Below are 24,800 nucleotides of genomic sequence, written 5' to 3'. Positions count from 1 at the left end.
TATTTCCAGGCCTTAAATCTAATTAAGAAACTCCTAAAGTTTGCCCAGCTGGATTTCAGTGAGTCTTTTCTACCTTTCATCCCCCCCCCCACCCTTTTGGACCCAAATGTCTATATCTATTAACCTGTGCCTTCCTGGTCATGTGTGATCTAACATAGTGATCTGGATGTGTTGGGGCAGATGGCTTGTTTCACAGCTTGAAAAATGGAGAGAAATTGTGTCCTAGGAGCTGTACATAACAGATGACATCCAGGAGCTGCATTTGAACTTGGACCTCATTTAGATGATGTGATTTTTCTAAGTGAGCTGATGCTGTACAGGATGAGACTGTTGGGGTCTTTAGGAGTGTGTGTGAATGTATTTTGCAAGTAGGAGGGATATGAATTTTGGGGGGTCAGATGGCGGACTAAGGTAGAGAGATAAATCCTTTCCTCCTGGTGTCCATGCCTTTGGATAATCCCTTCTCTTGAGTGTAGGAGGGACCTGTGATTTGCTTCTAACCAACACAATATGCAAGGGTGATGGGCTATTCCTCTGTTACTGTTACATTAGGAAAGGTTGTGTCTTAGAAGAGTAGAATGAGAGAATCTCCTTGTTGGCTTGATGATGTAAGCAGCTATGTTGAAAAGCCCAAAGAAAGTGCAAGACACCACTAGGAACTCTGGGCAGCCTCTAGGAAAATAATTGTTTTTGAGGATACATTGGAGTGTCAGAAAGGACCTTGTAAACTGTGAACAGTGATACAAATGTATGAGGCAGCTTTTAACTGTTCAAAAGGAACAAATGATAGATGTGGTATAAATATTTGTTGAATAAATAAATTAGAAGGTAAAACGCATTCTCGAAACAAATTTAATAAGTGGTTAGCTGAACCGTTGCCCTGGATTCCATTACCAGGAATAATACTGATATATTATTATTGACTAAAGTTCATACTTCAGTAGATTTACTTTGATTTTACCTGAAGTCCTTGATCTGCAGAATCCCACCAGGAGACCACATTACATTTAGCTTTCATGTCTCCTTAGGCTCCTCTTGGCTATGATAATCACCCAGATTAAAAAAAAATTTTTTAATGTTTTTTTAAATTTAAGTTTTATTTGATTTTAGAGAGAGAGAGCATGAGCAAGGGAAAAGGGCAGAGGGACAGAGACAGAGAGAGAGACAGACAGACAGATAGACAGAGAGAATCCTATCAGGCTACATGCTCTGTGTGGAAGCCAACACAGGGCTCAATTTCACAACCCTGGGATAATGACCCAAGCTGAAATCAAGAGTTGGACACTCAACTGACTAGCCACCCAGATGCATCCTCCGATTTTTCTTATTTTTGGTGACCTTGACAATTTTAGGATTATTAGTTAGATATTTTGCAGAATGTCCCTCAATTGGGATATTTCTGATGATTTCCTCATGATTACTTGGGGTTATGGGATTTGGGGAGGAAGACCACAGAGGTAAAGTGCTATTTCTCTTCACATCATATCAAGGGGACGTGCTACCAACATGACTTATCTCTGGTGATGTTGACCATAATCCTCGAACTAAGCTGGTGTTTATCAGGTTTCTCCACTGTTGCTTTTTCTTTTTTTAAAGATTATTAATTTATTTTGAGAGAGAGAGAGAAAGAGCAAGAGAGCAGGGAGAGAGGGGCTGAGAGGTAGGGAGAGAGACAATCTCAAGCAACCTCTGCACTGTCAGAGTCCGATGCAGGACTCAATCTCACAAGCTGTGAGATCGTGACCTGAGCCAAAATGAAGAGTCAGATGCTTAACCAACTGAACCACCCAGGCACCCCAATCCACTGTTGCTCTTTTGTCACCCTTTCCATACTGTCCCTTTTGGAAGGAACTCACTATGTGCAGCCAGACTTGAGGAGTGGGAAATGTGGAGTATCTAAATAAATTATTTAGAATTCTAAAGCATGGGAAGTTTGTCTGTTCTGCCTCACTTATTTATTCAATAATACATTTATATCAGTGACTCTTGGGTACTTATTTTATACCTTGGGCTATTACTCAACATGACTTTATTTTGTTGCTCAAATTGTTCCAGCTTTGGCCACAGGGAGCTTTCTCCTGTGTCCCCTTAGGGACATAGGGGACTCCTATGTCCCCTTAACATAGCCCCATCATTGGTGGCACTGGTTGTTTTTTGAACACTTTAAGATGCTTTGGACTTATCTTGCATATTCAGTGCCCCAGCCCTAGAGTCAGCCATTTTTCCAAGGAACCCTGGTTACTAGTATTGAAAAATGGTATTAGAAACAAAGATATGAGTTCTAGGCATGCTCATTGCTTCTGGGTTATCCTCAGAAACATCAAAGATGTGACCTAGATTTTGAGAAACAGTGAGTTCAAAAGGTAGAAATGGGGAGGAAACCTATTTCCAGAGAAGCAGCTGGCAGGAGCAGGACTTTGGATTTAGGAAAAGCACAGTCTCACAAGGAATCCAGAAGTCTTAAGCAAGCGAGATTCTTTGGAGGGACACAGTAGGGAGATTAATCTGGCAGCAGTAAGCAAGGTGACCCTGAGCAGAAGAGTCTCAAGGGGAGAGAACAGTTAAATGGTCAGTGTAATAACAGGTACAGTGTTAAATTTGTCCCTCCCCCTTACCACCCTGGATGATGTGGGAGGAAAGGGCTGAACAACTGATCTAATCTGAACAGTCTGAGGAGTTGTAACCTGTCTCCCCTGCAGCAAGCCAGGAGTTTTAAAAAGTAGTATTGAACTATTTTGGTTGGTTAATTTGTTTCACCCAATGTTGTCTATATTAGTGTTTCTAGTTAGGTCTCTTTTGATTGCAAATGATAGAAAACCTGACTCAAAATAATTTATTAAAAAAAAGGAAATTAATTGTGTTGCATTTTTGGTGTCTTCCCTGTATCCGTTTGTGGTTAAGACTTCAGTGCACGCTGTCCCCTTCCTCCTGCCAGAACTTGGGCTTTTTCTTACTGCACAGCTGCTTGGCAGACATAAGTACTGGGGAATCATCACTCATATCCCTGGGCCCTGTCCTCCACCAGTGACATGCAGGATTAGGAGTATCCATCTCCTAGCTTCTCTGTCCCTCAAGCAGGATAAGTTGAGGCAAGTGTCTCCCATGGGTTGTCAAAAATTCCCTGGTATGATGAAAGTCTTGGTGCTCACAGTGACGGTTGGCTTGAGAATACACAGGCCCTGAATGATGGATTGATTTTTCTAATTTTTTTTTAAATTTAAATTTTAGTTAGTGAGTTACAGTGCAATATTGGTTTCTGGAGTAGAATTCAGTGATTCATCACTTCCATACAACACCCAGTGCTTATCCAAACAAGTGTTCTCATTAATGCCCATCACCCATCTAGCCCATCTCCCACCCCCCTCCCTCCATCAACCCTCAGTATGCTCCCTATCATTAAGAGTCCATTACAGTTTGTGTTCCTCTCTCCTTTTTTTCTTTACCCCCTTCCCATATGTTCATCTGTTTACTTTCTTAAATTCCACATATGAGTGAGGTCATATGGTATTTGTCTTCCTCTGACTGAGTTCGCTTAGCATAATACATTCTAGCTCTGTCCACATTGTTGCAAATGGCAAGATTTCATTTTTTGATGGCTGAATAATATTCCATTGTATATGTATAGAACGTCTTCCTTGCCCATTCATCATTCGGTGGACATTTGGGCTCTCTCCATAATTTGGCTACTGTTGATAATGCTGCTATAAACATCAGGGTACATGGACCCCTTCAAATCTGTATTTTTGTACTCTTTGGGTAAATACCTAGTATTGCAATTGCTGGATCATAGTGTAGTTCTATTTTTAACTTTGAAAAACCTCCATACTGTTCTCTAGAGTGCTGCACGTGTTTCTATACCCAACAACAGTGCTAGAGGGTTCCTCTTCTCCACATCCTTGCCAAAATCTGTTGTTTATTGTGTTGTCAATTTCAGGCATCAGACAGGTGTGAGGTGGTGTCTCATTGTGGTTTTGAATTGTATTTCCCTGATGATGAGTGATGTGGAGCATCTTTTCATGTGACTTAGCCATCTGAATGTCTTTTTTGAAAAAGTATCCTTTCGTGTCTTCTGCCCACTTTTTAACTGTATTATTTCTTTTTTGGGTGTTGAGTTTGGTTAAGTTCTTTATAGATTTTGGATTCTAACCCTTATTCAGATATGTTGTTTCCAAATATCTTCTTTTATTCTGTAGGTTTTGTTGATTGTTTCCTTCACTGTGCAGAAGCTTTTTATCTTGATGAAGTTCCAATAGTTCATGATTGCTTTTGTTTCCCTTGATCTGGTAATGTGTCTAGTAAGAAGTTGCTGTGGCCTGTGTCAAAGAGGTTTCTGCCTGTGTTCTTTTCTAAGATTTTGATAGCTTCCTATCTTACATTTAGGTCTTTCATCAATTTTGAAGTTATCTTTGTGTATGGTCCAGAAAGTGGTCCAGTTACATTGTTCTGCATGTTGCTATCCAGTTTTCCCAACACCATTTGTTGAAGAGACTGTCTTTTTCCACTGGTTGTTCTTTCCTGCTTTCTCAAGGATTAATTGACCATATAGTTGTGAGTCCATTTCTAGCTTTTCTATTCGTTCCATTGATCTATGTGTCAGTTTTTGTGCCAGTACCATACGGTCCTGATGACTATAGCTTGAAGTCAGGATAGTGATGCCTCCAGATTTGCTTTTCTTTTTCAGGATTGTTTTGGCTATTTAGGGTCTTTTGTGGTCCATACAAATTTTAGGATTGTTTGTTCTAGCTCTGTGAAAAATGCTGGTGGTATTTTGATAGGGATTGAATTAAAACATATGCTTTTCACTGGCTGACTTCCCTTCATTTCTCTCTTCCCACTGCCTCTGCCATGGATCCTGGGATCACCTCCCAACTAAATCACTTGCACTTGAATCCTTGTCTTCTTCTAGAGGAACACAAGCTAAGACAGCTGGGATCTACAACAGAAAAATCCCAAGTACATTTCTAATCACTGCAGGGTCTAGGGCTTCAAACAATGTTAAGGGAGCTTAGTTTCCTTCTCTCTTTTCAGGATCATGTTCTTCCATTGTGGTGGGAAGAGGGCTGCTGGCAGCTGAATGGTTATATCCTAGCCTCTTCCATCCCCAGCCGTATTCATAAGAGTTTCATATTAAGTTTTGGGATGTGGGCTTGGCTCAGGTGCCCATCCTTAAACCAATCACTGTGGTCAGAGAGATGGACTATGTTAATTGGTCAGGGAGTCCAAGGCTGGCATCAGCCTCATCTAAAACCAAATATGGAGTAAAAGGAGGTGTGATTTGTTTATCCAGGGAAAACCAGGGTCTTGTCAACCAGAAAAGGAGGGATGGATATTGGGTAGGCAGAAGAGACAGATGCATATCTTGATTGGCTATGTGATCATCCTTAGGCACCAGATTCGAGGTGAAAATGCTCTTGAGGCTGGGATCTTGTAACCACAACTCTTCCTTTGATACCAGATGTGGGAAGAATGTTGCTAGAACATTCATCAGCTTCCTCTCTAGACCCACCAGTGTCGCCTACCATGCCTTCTGTATACCTTTTTTTTGGTCCTGTGGTTGTTTCCTCCTGAGCTCCTGGAGCAAGTGTTGAGCCCAGGGGGTTTTTGTAAGGCTCTCCCTGTCACTCCTCTCACCGTGGAGCTTCTCTAACAGCACAGAAATAGATGCCTGAGTCTGTAGGCATCAAGCCTGTGATGGTGAGCCTTAGGGTTTTGTCTCTTGCCCAATGTGACACAGAATATCGTCCTTTCCTAGTGTTTGTGCTAGTAGATACAAGATAAATGATTTCAGTCATTTTTCCATTGGAAAGCTGTTGATACCAACTCATCACGTAGTAATCAAAGTTGAGTGTGAAACGGCAGTCCAAGGTCACAGATTCTCCCTCTTTTTCCTGCACTGAACTTGGAGATTGAATGATGCTCTGCGTATTGCTGGAACCTGTAGAAAAGAAGAAAAAAATAACTTAGCTTCTGACATTGCTCCCAAGAAAGCTGTCACAAATAGCCAGGTTTTCACCCAGAAAACAACGTGGAGAAAGGCACAGTCAAGTTCTCTTCTAACTTCTTTCCCAAACTCCCTCCCTCAGGCTCTGGCTGCTGGGGTGGTGGGCTCCTTACCAAAGAGGATGAAGGCCAACACTGTGCACAAAATAATGGGCAGTCTGGACTGCATCCTGGGGCCCTTCCCACTGGTTAAATGGTTCTTGTTCTGCCTGCCCCCTGCCAGGCCGTTTGCAGTGTCACTGGAGCTGGGTGGCTCTGTGGCCTTGCTTCTATAGAGCTGGCAGTGGGGTTTCTGCATACGTCAGCTTAGTCACACTTCCTGCTGTGTGTGCCTGCCTCCTGCCCTCTTCCTCCAGGCCTCTCTTGTCTAATTGATTGGTAACATGTTGTGTATGATTTATGATGAAGGAAAACTTGTCCAGTGTGGACATAACCAAAAGGGAGAAAATAGGCAATAAAACGAACCATAAACTCATTACCCAGAGATAACTTTTTGTTGTATTTCTTTCAGTATTTTTAATGTATTTCTTTCAGTATTAGGTATGCATACCCTAATGAAATTGGGATCCAATTAAAAATCTTCTTTGTGTTGAACACTATGTATATAAATATGCCACCATGTCATTCAAATGTATGTGAAATATGATTTTTACAGCTTCATACTACTCTGTTGTGTAAGCAGACCTTAATTTGTTTAAACATCATTGTTTGATATTGTTTTGATTCCTCTTTGACTGTTTTAAATAAGATTTGGTCGGAATTGTAAGTATAAGTCTTTGCATTTCTGACAATTTATTTGTATGTTAACTATGTTATTTTAAAGTTTTTAATTATGGAAAATTCAAACATGTACCAAAGAGAGAATAGTACAATGAAAGAGCACGTACTCATTTCCAGGTTCCACAATTATCAAGTCATGGGTAATCTTGTTCGTCTACACCCGCATCACCCTACACATCTATACCTCTTTCAGTTCTGGTTAGATTAAAGCAAATCCCAGACATCATAGGGTTGTGTCCTTTACACAGGAGGCATGTAACGTCAGGTTGTCTTTTGGTGTGTGTGTGTCTCTGTGTGTTGATCTATTGTTTGAATAGGAGTTGGTTTGCAAAATGATATTCTAATTATATCATTTCTACTTCATTTTTTAACTGAAGCATTTCTGTTAAGATAATTTTTCCTTGTCAATTATTTGATTACCTTTGAGGTTAAGTGTAGGATTCTTTCCATTCATTTGTCAGTTTGTAGGATAATGAGCTGATTCGCCTCTAGGGTGACCCAACCATCCCTGCTTGCCTGAGATGGAGGCGTTTCTCAGGACAAACACCAAAATAGTCCCAAGCAAATCTCAGGCAACCAGGATAAACCCCTAAAAGTAAATAAGGAGGATTGTTTTAGGAACTCATGGATTTAAACATACTTGATGTGTTTTAGTTGATTGGATTCATGGTCTTATTGATGTGGGAATTTTCCCCTCTTTACTAGCAGAAATCTTTTCAGGGTTGGCTCCTGAGCCTTTGTGACATGGCCTCTGTAACCTGTGATGGTTTCCTAGTTTTCTGGGAGGAGAAGATATTCTAGGCTCATTTATACACTTTCTTCTCCAGCCATGGAATCAACTATCTGTGATTAATGATAGATGTATTTTCTCCTTCCAGTTCTAATGTTCTTCTTATTTTACTGCAGTCATTAAGACATTTAGTGAAATGTAGAATAGAAAGAATAATATTGGAAATCTTTCTCTTTTTCAAGTTTCTAAGGGAATGTTTTTAATATCTCACTTTGAAAACAAATTCAAAGATTCCCTTGTTCAGGGTAAGGAAGTTCCCTTTTCTTTGTAGTTTGTGAAGAGGTTTTAATTAGACATACATGTTAAACTTGACCAAATCACTTTTCTGCATTTAGTGAGATAATTTTATAGTTACTGTCTTTATGTGTGGTATGTTGCACTTATATTTAACCTTCCTCATACTCCTGGGGTGAATCTTAAATGATCATGGTGTATTAGTGTTACTTTTCAATATTCAGTGCTGGTTTGATAATATTTTTAGGAGCAGTCATTGTTTTTAATAGGTGATATTGGTCTATAATTGTACTTTGTCATCTACCTTTGTTTATTATTGTCATTGTGGTCCTCTTGGTCTCATAAAATGTGTTGAGTAGTAGTCTTCCTGTTTTTATTTTTTTCAGTAGTCAGGAATGGAAATTATTGGTCTTGGGTTTGATGTAACTTGCCTGTGAAACACCATGTTTTTTTTAGAGTTTTAAATTTCTTTAATTTGCCTGTAAATTCAAGTTTTCAATTTTTCTTTCCAGTTTTGTTGGATGACAAATTTTAGAAAGTCTTACTTTTTGTTTAAGTTTTTAATTAATTTGTATGGATTTATTCCTGCCTTCTTATGATTATTTAAATTTTTACTGTGTCTGTAGCTACAGTCTTCCTTTACACAATATTTTTCTATGTTCTTTATTTCCTTGATAAATTTTATTAGAGAATGGTCCATTTTCTAATTATTTTCAAAGAACCATTTTAAATGGATTCTTTCCTTTGCTTCTTTGTCTCTACTGCCTTAATTCTAGCACTGATTATTACTATTTTTATCCTCCTACTTTTGTTGTCTACTCTTACTCTCTTTTAAAACATTAAAAAAATCTTTTTTTATTTTTATTTATTTTTGAGACAGAGAGAAAGACAGAGACAGAGTGTGAGTGAGGTAAGGCCAGAAAAAAGGGAGACACAGAATCCGAAGCAGGCTCCAGGCTGTGAACTGCCAGCACAGAGCCCGACAGGAGGCTCGAACTCACAAACGACGAGATCATGACCTGAGCCCAAGTGGGACACTTAACTGAGTGAGCCACCCAGGTGCCCTGAGGATTCTTTTTATTTGTATTTGTTATTTTTGTAATTTGGAAATTATTTGTTCATATCCATTGCATTTATTAAGATTGGTACAATTTTTCTCTAATTTCTTTGTAATATTTTTTTTAACGTTTATTCATTTTTGACACAGAGAGAGATAGAACATGAATGGGGGAGGGTCAGAGAGAGAGGGAGACACAGAATCCGAAACAGGCTCCAGGCTTTGAGCTGTCAGCACAGAGCCCGATGCGGGGCTCGAACTCACAGACCGCGAGATCATGACCTGAGCCGAAGTCGGATGCTTAACCGACTGAGCCACTCAGGCGCCCCTGTAATATTTTTTAAAGGAGATTAAAAAGTTTGTTCGTAAAAGATCATTGTCCCAGACTCCACTACTGATTCTTAACCAGATAGGTAGGCAGCTGAATGTTTATTTTGGCAGCTTCTAAACTCCTTGAACTAATCATGTATCTGGGCTCTCACAACCCACCTCACTATCTCACTATCACCCTGATATATCTTTAAAAAGAAACCATAAACCTCTGTGGCTTTTTTCCAGGATGTTTCTGAGAAGTATTTCAGAAAACCCTGAAATCCTGGCGGCTGAAATTGTCACTCGGGAGAGTCACACATGGCATGAGTATCAAAGGATGAACCTTTATAACCACCGTTATAGAGGGAATCGTATCCAAAGGAATGAAAATGAAGTGGGGACCCTCTAATAAAGAGGTTTACAAGCCTGGGATTGGGTCTAAGGCAGGCATTGGGACAATTGCGCTTGCAGAAGAAGGAAAAGATTTGCTCACAGACTTCCCTAAACTTTAGGAGAATTTTAAAGAGATTCGGCCTCAACTACCTCAATATTATTCAGGCTTCTAATTTTCATCCTTATTCCTTTTTTGTCCTAAGTTCAGGCCTCTCACGCACCCCCAGAGAGTGTCAGCATCTTCTCATTGTTCTGAGAGTTGTGTTAGTGGCACGATTGCCCCCTGGAGGCCAGACAGAGGAGCAGCCTCCTTAAAGTATTCTAGGCCAGTGGTTCTCAGGGCTGAGGGTACGTTAGAATGGATTGAGGAGTTGTAACAAAAAGTGCTAGGTCCTGAACACCTAGACCACTGGGGATGTGGGACACATTCTAGTATCACTTTATTAACATTTACACTTGAGTGAAAAACTAAAAATAAAATGAAAGCAACTGCTCTGAAATAAATCTAAACATATCCAGAAGCAAAATTACTCATAGTAAGTAGCAGGGTAAATAAAAGGTGTCAGGGGATACAAAAAAGGAGATATTTTACCTGTAGGTTTACCTGTATGTTTACCAGTCTGGGAGGTAATCCGTTTTAGCAAATCTCCCCCTGGGACTTAGAGTTTGAGTGTGACAGATTTTTGGTGTATATTTGTGATATGCCCACGAAGGTACTCATTTTCATATATAAGTTGATTGCTGATTATCCAAGTTGGCCTCCTAATTCTTAGACCTTACTTTTCACTGTTTTCCCTGGGTTCTGGTTGGCTGGAATATTAATAGGGGCCAACATCACTGAGCTCTCAACTGAAACTTGATCAAGAGCTTGACCTCAGTGCCAAGACTAGCATTATGAGAGTTCTACTTCAACACCAGCACTAATTTAAATTTTATATTTTCAAATCATAGCATCACAAAAATTAGAATTAAGGGCCTCATGAGGCCCTCTAGCCAAACTTCCTTATTTTCAACATCTGAAAAGTCATAAGAGCCTTTCAGTTTTGGTGAACAAACAAGCAAGCAAGCAAGCAAACAAACAAACAAACAAATATAAAGTACAGCTACTCTACTTTAGTACCTTCTTCTCTATCTTTATTGCCTGGCCCTCTCATACTCTGATCTCATGGGATACAAAAACTCCAAGAATTCTCAGTTTGCATTACCTGGGAATTCTTTCTATTTCTAATCATATACATAGAATTTTCCTTGCACTGTCTCTATCTAAAAGAAGCAAAACACTGTTAGTAGTCCTACTGACTTTGTCTAAGTTTTTTTCTGGGAGTTTTTATTTACGGATGTAGAAACATAGTGGATGTAGAACAGTTGGGAACAGGTGGAAGGAAGAGAGAAACACCTTGAAATACCTGTCAGGTCTGTGCCCGATGGCGAGACTTTAAGTTATAAAGTGACTTTCTGCATGATCCTGACTTCCTGGTGTGCATCAGGGAGGGAAAGCTGGCAGTGTTTCTAGATACAGCTCTATCTGCTCTATATTAAGGGTTAACAGAAATCCGGACTTTAAGGATACTGCTAGTGAAGTCTTAGAAAGAAGCAAAGAATATGTCATTGGGAACTGGAGGAAGGGAATCCATGTCAAGAGTTGCAGAAAAATTTTGAAATTGCCTCCTATAGTTACACGGAAGCTGAACTCGGTTGTAGAGCTGGGGAGATTTCAAGCAACGTATGAAGGTTCCACCTGGTTTCTTCTTGCTGCTGAAATGAAGAGAAGAGAGATAAATGGAGGAAAGAATTGTTAAACAAAATGGAACCAGGACAGGATGAATCTGAAAGTTCTCAGTCTCTTCAAATGGAAAAAGGTACTAAAATTAAGATAGAGTGAAAAAACTGACAGTGTGACTACATAACTTTTCATCAAAACCTCAGAAGGATTGAGGGGTGGGAGTATTCAGTCACACAAGGAGCTCTTTCAAGAGGTTTGGATGTGACTCCCAAGCAAACGATAGGACTTCTGAGAAGCTTAAGAGATTGGTCCCTCAGCCATCAGAGCATGGGCCACAGGTGCAGTTTTTCTGGAAAGGACCTGTGGGTGGTGGCTTTTTTCGAAAAGAGTAAATTTCATTAAAACCACGGGAGACCCAGGAGGACCCAGGAGGTGTTTGAGAAAATGATTTCAGCAGAAACACTACCAGCTTGGATTGAAAGGGACAGAATACAGAATAAAAGGAGGAGGTCAGACCCCTAAAACTCTACTGGCAGGAAGCAGGTTTATAAAACTACTCAACTGCATCCATGTGTTACCTTTCGTGAAAGAAAAGAAATGACTCTGAGGGCAGACGTAAAAGCCAACGGATCACCGTTGAGAATTATTTCCAGGCCTTAAATCGAATCAAGGAACTCCTACGGTTTGCCCAGCTTTATTTCTGCCTTTCATTTCCCCCTCTTTTGGACCCAAATGTCTATAGCTATTAACCTGTGCCTTCCTGGTCATGTGTGATCTAACACTGTAATCTAGACGTGTTGGGGCAGGTCGCTTGTTTTGCAGCTTGACAGATGGAGAGGAATTGTGCCCCAGGAGCTGTACTTAACAGATGACACCCAGGAGCTGCATTTGGACTTGGACATCATTTATGATGTGATTTTGTAAGAGATCTGACTATATGAGATGAGACTCTTGGGTTCATTGGGAGTGTTTGTGAATGAATGTATTTTGCAAGTAGAAGGAATGTTAATTAATCTTTGGGAGTCAGATGGTGAACTAAGGTAGAGAGATAAATTCCTGCCTCCTGGTGTCCATGCCTTTGGCTAGTCCCTTCTTTTGAGTGTAGGAGGGACCTGTGACTTGCTTCTAACCAATACAATATGCAAAGGTGACGGGCTAGGCCTCTGCTTTTTTGTTACATTAGGAAAGTTTTCTGAATTAGCTAAGATGAGAGATTCTCCTTGCTGTCTTGGGGACATAGGCAGCATGTTGAAAAGGCCCAAAGAAAGTGCAGAAGACCACTAGGAACTCTGGGCAACCTCTAGGAAAAGAATTGTTTATGAGGATACATTGGAATGTGAGAAAGGACCTTGTAAACTATGAACAGTGATACAAATGTATTAGGCAGCTTTTAAGTTTTCAAAAGGAACAAATGATAGGTGTGGTATAAATATTTGTTGAATAAATGGATTAGAGGGTAAAATGCATTCTCAAAACAAAATTAATAAAAACAATGGTTAGCTGAACCATTGCCCCCTTTTAAAGTTATAATATTATTCCTTACTGAGTCTTTTTTTTTTTTTTAATTTTTTTTTTTTTCAACGTTTTTAATTTATTTTTGGGACAGAGAGACATAGCATGAACGGGGGAGGGGCAGAGAGAGAGGGAGACACAGAATCGGAAGCAGGCTCCGGGCTCTGAGCCATCAGCACAGAGCCTGACGCGGGGCTCGAACTCGCGGACCGCAAGATCGTTACCTGGCTGAAGTCGGACGCTTAACCGACTGCGCCACCCAGGCGCCCCCTTTTTTTTTTTTTTTTTAATTTTTTTTTTTTTTTTTTTCTGAGTCTTATTATCTTTCACAAATCTGGGAGTTTTGTGTCTTAATTCTTCTTTTGTCCTAGATACATGTCTTGTTGAGAATAAAATCAGATGGAGAGTAAATGGAAGAGACACAGTGTCATGTGTAGGTGATAAATAACATCACTTACTTTTTTCATACATGCATCAGATCTTTATTCATTTGTTGAATAATTCAGACAAAGTCCTATGCTTCTTGATGATTTTATTCTGGTGGATAGACAGATAAAAAATATGCCATCAAATATATAATGATGTCTGCTAATGATGACTGCCATGAAAAAAATGTGAGACAGGGTAAGGGGAAAGAGGGATGTGTTGCTTGAGTACTGACTATATAGGGTTGAAAGAAAGACGTCTATGATGAGGTAGCATTTGAGCAGTGATCTGAATGATGGGTGAAGGCAACATTTGAAGCAAGACTACTCTTGTAAAAATATCCAGAGGTGGAAGCCTGCTTGGGGCACTCAAGGAACTATTCTAGGGGGTAAGAGTGATCCCAGTAGAGGAAGAAAGGTAGAGGAAGATGGGAAATATTCAGTAAACTTGAGAGTCTTCTACTTGTCATGTTCTGTGTCATGTTGGGAATATTGAGGTAAAAGAGACATAATCCTTGCTCTCAAGAAATTGAGTATCCTAGAGGAAGCAGGCAATAAATACAAAATTATGTAAGGAGATAAGTGCTATTCTTATAGATAAGTACAAATTTCATAGGGGGCCAGAGGAGAGAGACTTTAAATTTGCCCAGAAGATCAAGGAAGGCTTGAGAGAGAACAAGTCAGAGGGCAATGAGGAGGAGGTGGTTATGAGGTTGGAAACTCCAAACAAAGAGAAGGGTAGAGGGAAGGATAGAGACAAGAGGTGTGTTAACTCATGATATTTCCTGAATTCAGTATTTTGGTAATTCCAGGTCTAAGTTGGTGACAGATGTGTCAGGAGATGAGGCAGCTAAATGCGAGTCGTATGTGGGCTTGTGCCAGGCTAAGTCTAAAGAGCTGTGAGAAGTGAAGTAAAATACCTAAATCTGCCTTTTACGCAGAGCTGTAAGGTAAGACAGTATCACTAATTAAAACAAGAAAATATGGAGGCAGAAGAGCATGAAGTAGGGGAGGTGAAAAGATTATGGGTTTTAGACTTACACATTTTATATTGCTCAAGGGTCATCTGACCCAAAGGCTGTGGGCTGCATACATAGGTCTGGAGCAAAATCAAGGTTAGAGGCATAGTCACTGGCACACAGGTATTAGTTTCTCTGTCCAGGTGTGGACAGAGAATTAGACTAAGGTTGGAGCCAGAAAAACAGCAACATTTAAGGCAGGAAACAGAGGAGAATTGTCAACAGGAATCCCATAGGAATCATTGACCTTACAGTGTTTTAAAGTTTTATTTATAAGCCTAACTGGCCAAGTGGAAAGTGAACTTATAGGAAATAATTATAGCTCATCTTTTTTTGTGTGTTTGTATTCCCAGAAACTGTCCCGGTGCTTTGTACATGGGATACTTAATGTATGTGTATTCAAATGAATGCATGAATAATTAATTAATGAAGGACTCTCTGGCTTGACGTTTCTGTTTGGTGCTTCCATCTTTTAGTGTGACATTTCATAGCAATTGTTCTATGTGTCTTTTTATTTTCATTACTTTTTTTATTGTACAAGGAACCCACATTTATTGAAGAAAAATTAGAAAAAGGAAAGCTAAAACAATTACCCTGAATTCCACTGCTGGGAATAACTATTATTAACATTTCATGTCTATCTTTTGGATCACTACTATCAATAGAAGTACAATGTGAGCCACATAAATATATTACATTTTTTAGTAGCCACATTGAAAGAAACTATAAATAAATATATAAAATTAATTTTAAAAATATATTTTATTTAACCTGGTAATCTCCAAATATCATTTCAACATTGGTTCATAAAACTATTAATAGGATTGTTTACATTCTTTTCTTTATACTAAGCCTTTGAAACTTTGTGTGTATTTTACACTCACAGCACATCTTAATTTGGATTCATCACAATCCCAGTGTTTAAGAGCCATGTTAGCTAGTGGGCCATGTATGGATAACACAGTTCAAAGTTCCTTTTGATGTATACATAATGATATGACTATACATAAAATTGTAATTCTCCCTCCACAACATGCAGGTCATAAGAAATCTATAGTTTTATAAGCATTTTATAATAAATGTTTAATTTTCAGTTTTGGATTTACAGAAAAGTTTTGAAGATAGTACACATAATTTCCGTACTGCATACCCAGTTTCCCTTACGATGAACATCTTAAGATAGTACATTTGCCACAATTAATAAATAATACTGATATATTATTATTGGCTACAGTTCATACTTCAGTAGTATGAACTAAAGTACTACTACTAAAGTAGTAAAGAACTAAAGTTCTTCATCTCCTGTGGAGTCCCCCAAGGAAACTACATTTCATTTAGTTTTCATATCTCTTTAGGCTCCAGTTGGCTATGACAATATCTCAGATTTTTCTTCTTTTTTAAAATTTTTTTTCAAATTTAAGTTTAAATTTTATTTTATTTCTTGTAAACTTTTTTTTTCATGTTTGTTATTTATTTTTGAGAGACAGAGACTGACAGAGCACAAGCGGGAGAGTGTCAGAGAGAGAGGGAGACCCGAATCAGAATCCAAAGTAGGCTTTGACTCTGAGCTGTCAGCACAGAACCAGCACAGTTGAAGCTACAAAGTGTGAGACCATGACCTGAGCCGAAGTCAGGTGCTAAACCGACTGAGCCATGCAGGTGTCCTAAAGTTTATTTTATTTTAGAGAGAAAAAGAGCAATGAGCAGAGGACAGAGGCTGAGAGAGAGAGAGAGAGAGAGAGAGAGAGAAAGAGAATTGCAAGCAGGCTCCATGCTCAGTGTTGAGCCCAATGCAGGCTCATTCCCATAATTCTGAGATCATGACCATAGTCAAAATCAGGGGTTGGATGCTCTGGGAATGCATGCTGGTGCAGCCACTCTGGAAAACAGTATGGAGGGTTCCTCAAAAATCTAAAAATAGAACTACCCTATGACCCAGCAATTGCACTACTAGGCATTTATCCACGGGATACAGGTGTGCTGTTTTGAAGGGACACATGCACCCCCATGTTTATAGCAGCACTATTGACAATAGCCCAAGTATGGAAAGAGCCCAAATGTCCATCGATGGAGGAATGGATAAAGAAAATGTGGTATATACATACAATGAAGTATTACTCGGCAATCAAAAAGAATGAAATCTTGCCAGTTGCAACTACGTGGATGGAAGTGGAGGGTATTATGCTAAGTGAAATTAGTCAGAGAAAGACAATAATCATATGACATCACTCATATGAGGACTTTAAGAGAAAAAACAGATGAGCATAAGGGAAGGGAAACAAAAATAATATAAAAACAGGGAGGGGGACAAAACAGAAGAGACTCATAAATATGGAGAACAAACTGAGGGTTACTGGAGGGTTTGTGGGAGGGGGGGTGGGCTAAATGCATAAGGGGCACTAAGGGAGCTACTCCTGAAATCATCATTGCACTATATGCTAACTAATTTGGATGTAAATTAAAAAAAATAAAAAAGAGTTGGATGCTAAACCAACTGAGGTACCCAGGCACTCCTCATTTTTCTTATTTTTGATGATCTTGACAATTTTTAGGAGCATTGGTTAGACGCTTTGCAGAATGTCCCTCAATTAGGATTTTTCTGATGATTTCCTCATGATTAGACTGGGGTTATGGGTTTTGGGGAGGAAGATCACAGAGGTAACATGACATTTCTCTTCACGTCATATCAAGGTGACATGCTATCAACATCTCTGGTGATGTTGACCATGATCAGCAAGCTAGGCTGGTATTTGACAGGTTTCTCCACCGTTGCTCTTTTTCATTTGTAAAAAAACAATCTATTCATTCATTTTGAGAGAGAGAGAGAGAGAGAGAGAGAGAGAGAGATAGTGAGCAGAGGAGGTACAGAAAGGTAGGGAGAGAGAGAATCCTAAGGAGGCTCTACACTGACAGTCCAGAGCTCAGTCTCACAAGCTGTGAGATTGTGACCTGAGCCAAAATCAAGAGTCAGATGCTTAATGGATTGAGTGACCCAGGTGCCCCAATCCACTGTTGCTCTTTTGTCACCCTTTCCATACTGTCCCTTTTGGAAGGAACTCACTACGTGCAGCCCACACTTGAGGAGTTGGAAATGTGGAGTATCTAAATAAATTATTTAGAATTCTAAAGCATGGGAAGTTTGTTCTGCCTCACTTATTTATTCAATAATTTATTTATATCAGTGACTCATGGATATTTATTTTATACTTTGGGTTATTACTCAACATGACTTTATTTTGTTGCTTCAATTGTTCCAGCTTTGGCCACAGAGAGCTTTTTTAGTTGACTCTGATGTCCCCTAACATAGCCCCATCATAGGTGGTAGTGGTTCTTTTCTTTTCTTCCTTCCTTCCTTCCTTCCTTCCTTCCTTCCTTCCTTCCTTCCTTCCTTCCTTCCTTCCTTCCTTCCTTCCTTCCTTCCCTTTTCTTTCTTTCTTTCTTTCTTTCTTTCTTTCTTTCTTTCTTTCTTTCTTTCTTTCTTTCTTTCTTTCTCTTTCTTTCTTTCTTTCTTTCTTTCTTTCTTTCTCTCTCTCTCTCTCTCTCTCTCTCTCTCTCTCTCTCTTTCTTTCTTTCTTTCTTTCTTTCTTTCTTTCTTTCTTTCTTTCTTTCTTTCTTTCTTTCTTTCTTTCTTTCTTTCTTTCTCTTTTAACACTTCAAAATACTTCAGATTCATCTGGCATATTCCCTGTCCCAGCCCTAGAATCAGCCATTTCTCCAAGGAACCCTGGTTCCTGGTATTGAAAACTGGTATTAGAACCCAAGATACGAGATCTAGGCATGCTCATTGCTTCTGGGCTATCCTCAGAAACATCAAAGTGTGACCTGGATTTTGAGAGACAGTGAGTTCAAAAGGTAGAAATGGGGAGGAAACATATTTCTGGAGAAGCAACTAGCAGGAGCAGGATTTGAGATTTGGGAAAAGGACAGTCTCACAAGGAATCCAGAAGTCTTAAGCAAGCAAGATTCTTTGGAGGGACACAGTAGGGAGATTAATCTGGCAGCAGTAAGCAAGGTGACCCTGAACAGAAGAGTCTGAAAGGGGAGAGAACAGTTAAATGGTCAGTGTAATAACAGGTACAGTGTTAAATTTGTCCCTCTCCCTTAACCCTGGATGATGTGGGAGGAAAGGGCTGAGCAACTGATCTAATCTGGACAGTCTGAGGAGTTGTAACCTCTCTCCCCTGCAGCAAGCCAGGAGTTTTAAAAAGTAGTGTTGAACTATTTTGTTTGGTTGATTTGTTTCACCCAATGTTGTCTATATTAGTGTTTCTAGTTAGGTCTCTTTTGATTGCAAGTGATAGAAAGCCCTTTAGGTTGTTCTCTATCATTTAGAGTCTGTTATGATTTGTTCCCCTCTCTCCTTTTTTTCCTTTATCCCCTTCCTATATGTTCACCTGTTTTCTTTCTTAAATTCCACATATGAGTGAGGTAATATGGTATTTGTCTTTTTCTGAGTGACTTTTTTCACTTAGCGTAATACATTCTAGCTCCATCCACATCGTCACAAATGGCAAGATTTCTTTTTTCTTTTTTCTTTTTTTTTTTTTGATGTCTGAATAATATTCAATTGTATATGTCTGCCATCTCTCCTTTACCCATTCTTCAGTCAATGGACATTTGGGCTCTTTCCATAGATTGACTATTGTGATAATGCTGCTATAAACATCAGTGTCCAGGTATCCCTTCAAATCTGTATTTTTGTATCCTTTGGGTAAATTTACCTAGTAATAAATTGCTGGATCATAGGGTAGTTCTAGTTTTAACTTTTGGGGAACCTCCATATTGTTCTCCAGAGTGGCTGCACCAGTTTGCATCCCCACCAAAAGTGCAAGAGGGCTCCCCTTCCCTCACATCCTTGCCAACACCTGTTGTTTCTTGTGTTATTAATTTTAGCCATTCAGACAGGTGTGAAGTGGTATCTCATTGTGGTTTGATTTGTATTTCCCTGATGATGAGTGATGTTGAGCCTCTTTTCATGTGTCTGTTAGCCATCTGGACATCTTCATTGGGAAAGTGCCTGTTCGTGTCTTCTGCTCATTTCTTAACTGGATTATTTGTTTTTTGGGGTGTTGAATTGATTAAGTTCTTTATAGATTTTGGATACTAACCCTTTACCAGATATGTCATTTGCAAATATCTTCTTCCATTTCATAGATTTTGTTGATTGTTTCCTGTGCTGTGCAGAAGCTTTTTATCTTGATGAAGTCTCGAAGGTTCATGTTTCATTTTGTTGCCCTGGATCTGGCAATGTGTCCACTAAGAGGTTGCCACAGCTGATGTCACAGAGGTTTCTGCCTGTATTCTCCTGTTGGATTTTGATGGTTTCCTATCTCACATTTAGGTCTTACATCCGTTTTGAATTTATTTTGTGTGTGGTCCAGAAAGTGGTCCAATTTCGTTCTGCAGGTTGCATCAGTCTTCCCAACACCATTTGTTGAAGAGACTATCTTTTTCATTGGACATTCTTTCCTACTTTGTCACAGGAGTTGACCATATAGTGGTGGGTTCATTTCTGGATTATTTATTCTGTTCCACTGATCTATGTTTTTGTGCCAGTGCCATACTGTCCTGATGACTATAGCTTTGTAATATACCTTGAAGTCCAGAATAGTGATGCCTCTACTTTGCTTTTCTATTTTCAGGATTGCTTGGCTATTTGGGTTCTTCTGTGATCCACACAAATTTTAGAATTGATTGTTCCAGCTCTGTGAAAAATGCTGGGGTATTTTGATAGGGATTGCATTAACACACATGCCCTTCACTGGCAGACTTCCCTTCCTTGTCATTGTTCCCACTGCCCTTGCTTTGCATCCTGGGATCACCTCCCAACTAAACGACTTGTACTTGAATCCTTATCATCTTCTGGAGGAACACAAGTGAAGACAGATGGGGTGCACAACTGAAAAATCCCAAGTAGCTCTCTAATCACTGCAGAGTCCAGACCTCAAACAATGTTAAGGGATCTCGGTTTCATTCTCTCTCTTTGCAGGATCATGCTCTTCCTTTGTGGTGGGAAGAGGGCTGCTAACAGCTGTAGGGTTATATCCTAGCCTCTTCCATCCCCAGCCGTATTCCCAAGAGTTTCATATTAAGTTTTGGGATGTAGACTTGGGGCAGGTACCCATTCTTTTTTTTTTTTTTTTAATTTTTTTTTCAACGTTTTTTATTTATTTTTGGGACAGAGAGAGACAGAGCATGAACGGGGAAGGGGCAGAGAGAGAGGGAGACACACAGAATTGGAAACAGGCTCCAGGCTCCGAGCCATCAGCCCAGAGCCTGACGCGGGGCTCGAACTCACAGATCGCAAGATCGTGACCTGGCTGAAGTCGGACGCTTAACCGACTGCGCCACCCAGGCGCCCCTTTTTTTTTTTTTTTTTTTTTTTAATTTTTTGGGGCAGGTACCCATTCTTGAAACAATCATTGTGGTCAGAGAGATGAATTATGTTAATTGGTCAGGGAGTCCAAGGCTGGGGTCAGCCCATCTAAACCTCAACATGGGGTAGGAGGATGCGTGGCTTGGTTATCCAGGGAAAATCCAGGTGTGGTCACCAGACAAGGAGGGATGGATGTTGGGTAGCAGAAGAGACAGATGCATATCCTGATTGGTTATGGGATTATGCGATGAAAATACTCGTGAGACTGGGATTTTGTAACCACATCTCTTCTTTTGATACCAGATGTGGAAAGATTGTTGCTAGAACATTCATCAACTTCCTCTCTACACCCACCAGTGCCACCCACCCTACCTTCTGTTTACCTTTTCCTGTTCTGTGGGTTGTTTTCTCCTAAGCTCCTGGAGCAGGTGGCTGTTTCATGCTGAGCCCAGGGGGTTTTTGTAAGGCTCTCCCCGTCACTCCTCTCACCGTGCAGCTTCTCCAACAGCACAGAAATAGACGCCTGAGTCTGTAGGCATCAAGCCTGTGATGGTGAGACTTAGGGCTTTGTTTCCTTTCTGATGAGATACAGAATATCGTCCTTTCTTGGTGTTTGTGCTAGTAGAATAAAGATTAATGATTTCAGTCATCTTTCCATTGGGAAGCTGTCGAAACCAGCTCATCACATAGTAAGTATAGCTGAGTGTGAAACTACAGTGCAAGCTCACAGATTCTCCCTCTTGTTTATTCACTGGACCTGGAGTTTGAGTGACACTCTGTGTATTGCTGGAACCTGTAGAAAAGAAGAAAAAATAAGTTAGTTGTTGACATTGCTCCCAAGAAAGCTGTCACAAACAGCCCAGTTTTCACCCAGAAAACAAAGTGGAGAAAGGCACAGTCAAGTTATCTTCTAACTTCTTGCCCAAACCTCCTCCCTTGGGCCCCGGCTGCAGGGGTGGTGGGCTCCTTACCGAAGAGGATGAAGGCCACCACTGTGCACAAGAGAGCAGGCAGTCCAGACTGCATGTTGGGGCCCTTCCTGCTGGTGAAATGGCTCTTGTTCTGCCTGCCACCTGTCAGGCCCTTTGCAGTGTCCCTGGAGCTGTGTGGCTCTGTGGTCTTTCTTCTATAAAGCTGGCAGCGGGCCTCCTGCATACGTAAGTTTAGTCACACTTCCTGCTGTCTGTGTCTGCTTCCTGCCTCTCTTCCTCCAGGCCTCTCTTGTCTAATTGATTGACAACATGTCATGTGTGATTTATCATGAAATTTGTCCAATGTGGACATAACCAAAAGGGAGAAGTAGACATAAAATCCAATCATAATCTCATTACCCAGGGGTAAATGCTGTTAACATTTTGTTGCATTTCTTTCAGTATTTTTAATGCAAATACGAATACTCTCGTGGAATTGGGATCAAGTTAAAAAAACTTTTTTGTGTTGAACATAATGTGTATGAATATGCCACCATGTCATTCAATTGTACGTGAAAATGTGATTTTTACAGCTTCACACTACTCTGCTGTGTAAGTGCAATTTGTTTCAACATCATTGTTTGACATTGTATTGTTTACTTTTCGGACTATTTTAAATAACAATCGGTGGGCATTGTAAATATAAGTCTTTGCATTTCTGAAAATTTATATTTATGTTAACCTTGCTATTTCAAAGCTTTTAATTACGGAAAACTCAAACATCTACCAGAGAGAAGAGTGCAATAAAAGAGCACGTATTCATTGTGTAGGTTGCACAATTATCAAGTCTTGGCCAATCTTGCTCATCTACACTAGTATCACCCTGAACATCTATACCTCTTCCAGTTCTGGTTCAATTAAAGCAAATCCCAGACATCATGTGGTTGTGTACTTTACTCAGAGACATGTAATGTCAGATTGTCTTTTCGGGTGTGTGTGTGTATGTGTGTTGTTAGTGACAGTTGATAAGCAATGTCTAGATTTGCAAAATAATGACATTCTAATTATATTATTTCTACTTCATTTATTTATTTTATTTATTTTTTAACGTTTACTTATTTTTAAGAGACAGAGAGAGACAGAGAACGAGCAGGGAAGGGCAGAGAGAGAGAGGGAGACACAGAATCTGAAGCAGGCTACAGGCTCTGAACTGTCAGCACAGAGCCTGACACAGGGCTCAAACCCACGAACCCTGAGATCATGACCTGAGCCGAAATCGGATGCTTAACTGACTGAGCCACCCAGGCGCCCCTCTACCTCATTTATTAACTGAAGTATTTCTATGAAGATAATGTTTTCTTGTCAAATAATTGATTAGCTTTGAGGTTAAGTGTAAGATACTTTCCATTCATTTATCAGTTTGTAGGATAATGAGCTGATTCCCCTCAAGGGTGACCAAACCATCCCTGCTTGCCTGAGATGGAGCCATTTCTCAGGACAAACACCAAAATAGTCCCAAGAAAATCTCAGGCAACCAGGATAAATCCCCAAAAGTAATCAAAGAGGACTCTTTTCGGAACTCATGGATTATAACATACTTGATGTGTTTTAGTTGGTTGGATTCATGGTCTCAGTGATGTGGGAATTGTCCCATCTTTCCCAGCAGAAATCTTTTCAGGCTGGCTCCTGAGCCTTTGTGACATGGCCTCTGTAATCTATGATAGCTTCCTAGTTTTCTGGGAGGAGAACACATTCTAGGCTCACTTGTACACTTTTCCTCTTCCAGAAACGGAATCAGCTATCTGTGATTAATGATAGATATGTTTTCTCCTTCCAGTTCTAATGTGTTTATTATTTTACTGTAGTTGTTAAGACATTTATTGAAATACAGAATAGAAAGAATAATATTGGAAGTCTTTGTATTTTTCAAATTTTTAAGGGAATGCTTTTAACATGTCCCTTTGAAAACAAATTCAAAGATTACCTAGGTCAGGTTAAGGAAGTTCCCTTTTATTCCTAGTTTGTGAAGAGATGTTAATGAGAAATAATGTTAGACTTGACCAAATCACTTTTCTGCATTTAGTGAGAGAATTTTATAGTGAATACCATTGATGTGCGGTATGTTGTACTAATATTAAAACTTCCTCATAGTCCTGAGATGAATCCCAAATGATCTTAGTGTATTAGTATTACTTTTTAATATCCAATGCTGGTTTGATAATATTTTTAGGAGCAGTCATTGCTTTCATAAGTAACATTCATCTATAATTGTTCTTTGACATCCATCTTTGTTTATTTATGTCATTGTGGTTCTCTTGGTCTCACACAATGTGTTCAGTAGTAGTCTTGCTATTTTTGTTTTTCTCAGTACTCAGGTATAGGAATTATTGGTCTTGGGTTTGATGTAACTTGCCTGTGAAAACATATGTATGTATAGAGATTTAAATTTCTAAAAAAAAAAAAAAATTCTTTAATGTGCATTTAATTCAACTTTTCATTTTTTTTCAGTTTTGCTAGACAATAATTTTTAGAAAGTTTTACATTTTGTTCAAGTTTTCAAATTAATTTGTGTGGACTTATTCCTTGCTTGTTCTTATAATTATTTAAATTTTTACTGTGTCTGTAGTTACAATTTTCCTTTACATCATGTTTTTCTATCTTCTTAATTTTCTTGATAAATCTATCAGAGATTTGCCCATTTTTTAATTCTTTCAAAAGAACCATTTTAAATGGATTCTTTCCTTTGCTTCTTTGGCTTTATTGCCTTCATCTTAGCACTGATTATGACTATTTTTGTCCTCCTACTTTTGCTTACTCTTACTCTCTCTTAAAACTTTCTGGTTCAATGCTTAGCTCATTACTTTCAGTCTTTTAGTTTTTATATATTTTCAAGTTATAAAAAGTTCTCTGTGTGCTGCTTAGGTTCATTGCTCAAGTTTTGTTTTTTTTTTTTATAAATTTTTTTTTTTTTAACGTTTATTTATTTTTGAGACAGAGAGAGACACAGCATGAACGGGGGAGGGGCAGAGAGAGAGGGAGACACAGAATCGGAAGCAAGCTCCAGGCTCTGAGCCATCAGCCCAGAGCCCGACGCGGGGCTCGAACTCGCGGACCGCGAGATCGTGACCTGAGCTGAAGTCGGACGCTCAACCGACTGAGCCACCCAGGCGCCCCTCATTGCTCAAGTTTAAAATTTACACTTTTCATGACAGTTTTGTTGTAAATATTTTAACAATTCTGTTATAATTATTTTCTTGTTCATAAATAA

At 39.4% G+C, this 24,800-nt stretch overlaps 1 gene segment (V, D, J or C); it reads right to left on the bottom strand.

Annotated features, from left to right (window-relative positions):
• The window catches only part of LOC131517958 (T cell receptor delta constant-like), a 193,710-nt gene extending 171,934 nt beyond the window's left edge, over positions 1-21,776 (bottom strand). Inside the window, 2 exon segments of the C gene segment in view lie at positions 21,379-21,414; positions 21,593-21,776. Of these exon segments, the coding sequence occupies positions 21,379-21,414; positions 21,593-21,776 (220 nt within the window).
• Between the last annotated feature and the right edge of the window lie 3,024 nt (positions 21,777-24,800).

Source organism: Neofelis nebulosa, chromosome 7 (assembly GCF_028018385.1).
Source record: "Neofelis nebulosa isolate mNeoNeb1 chromosome 7, mNeoNeb1.pri, whole genome shotgun sequence".
Classification (NCBI taxonomy): Eukaryota; Metazoa; Chordata; class Mammalia; order Carnivora; family Felidae; genus Neofelis; species Neofelis nebulosa.
Note: the sequence above shows the minus strand (reverse complement) of the source record. Positions and strands in the feature narration are given on the sequence as shown.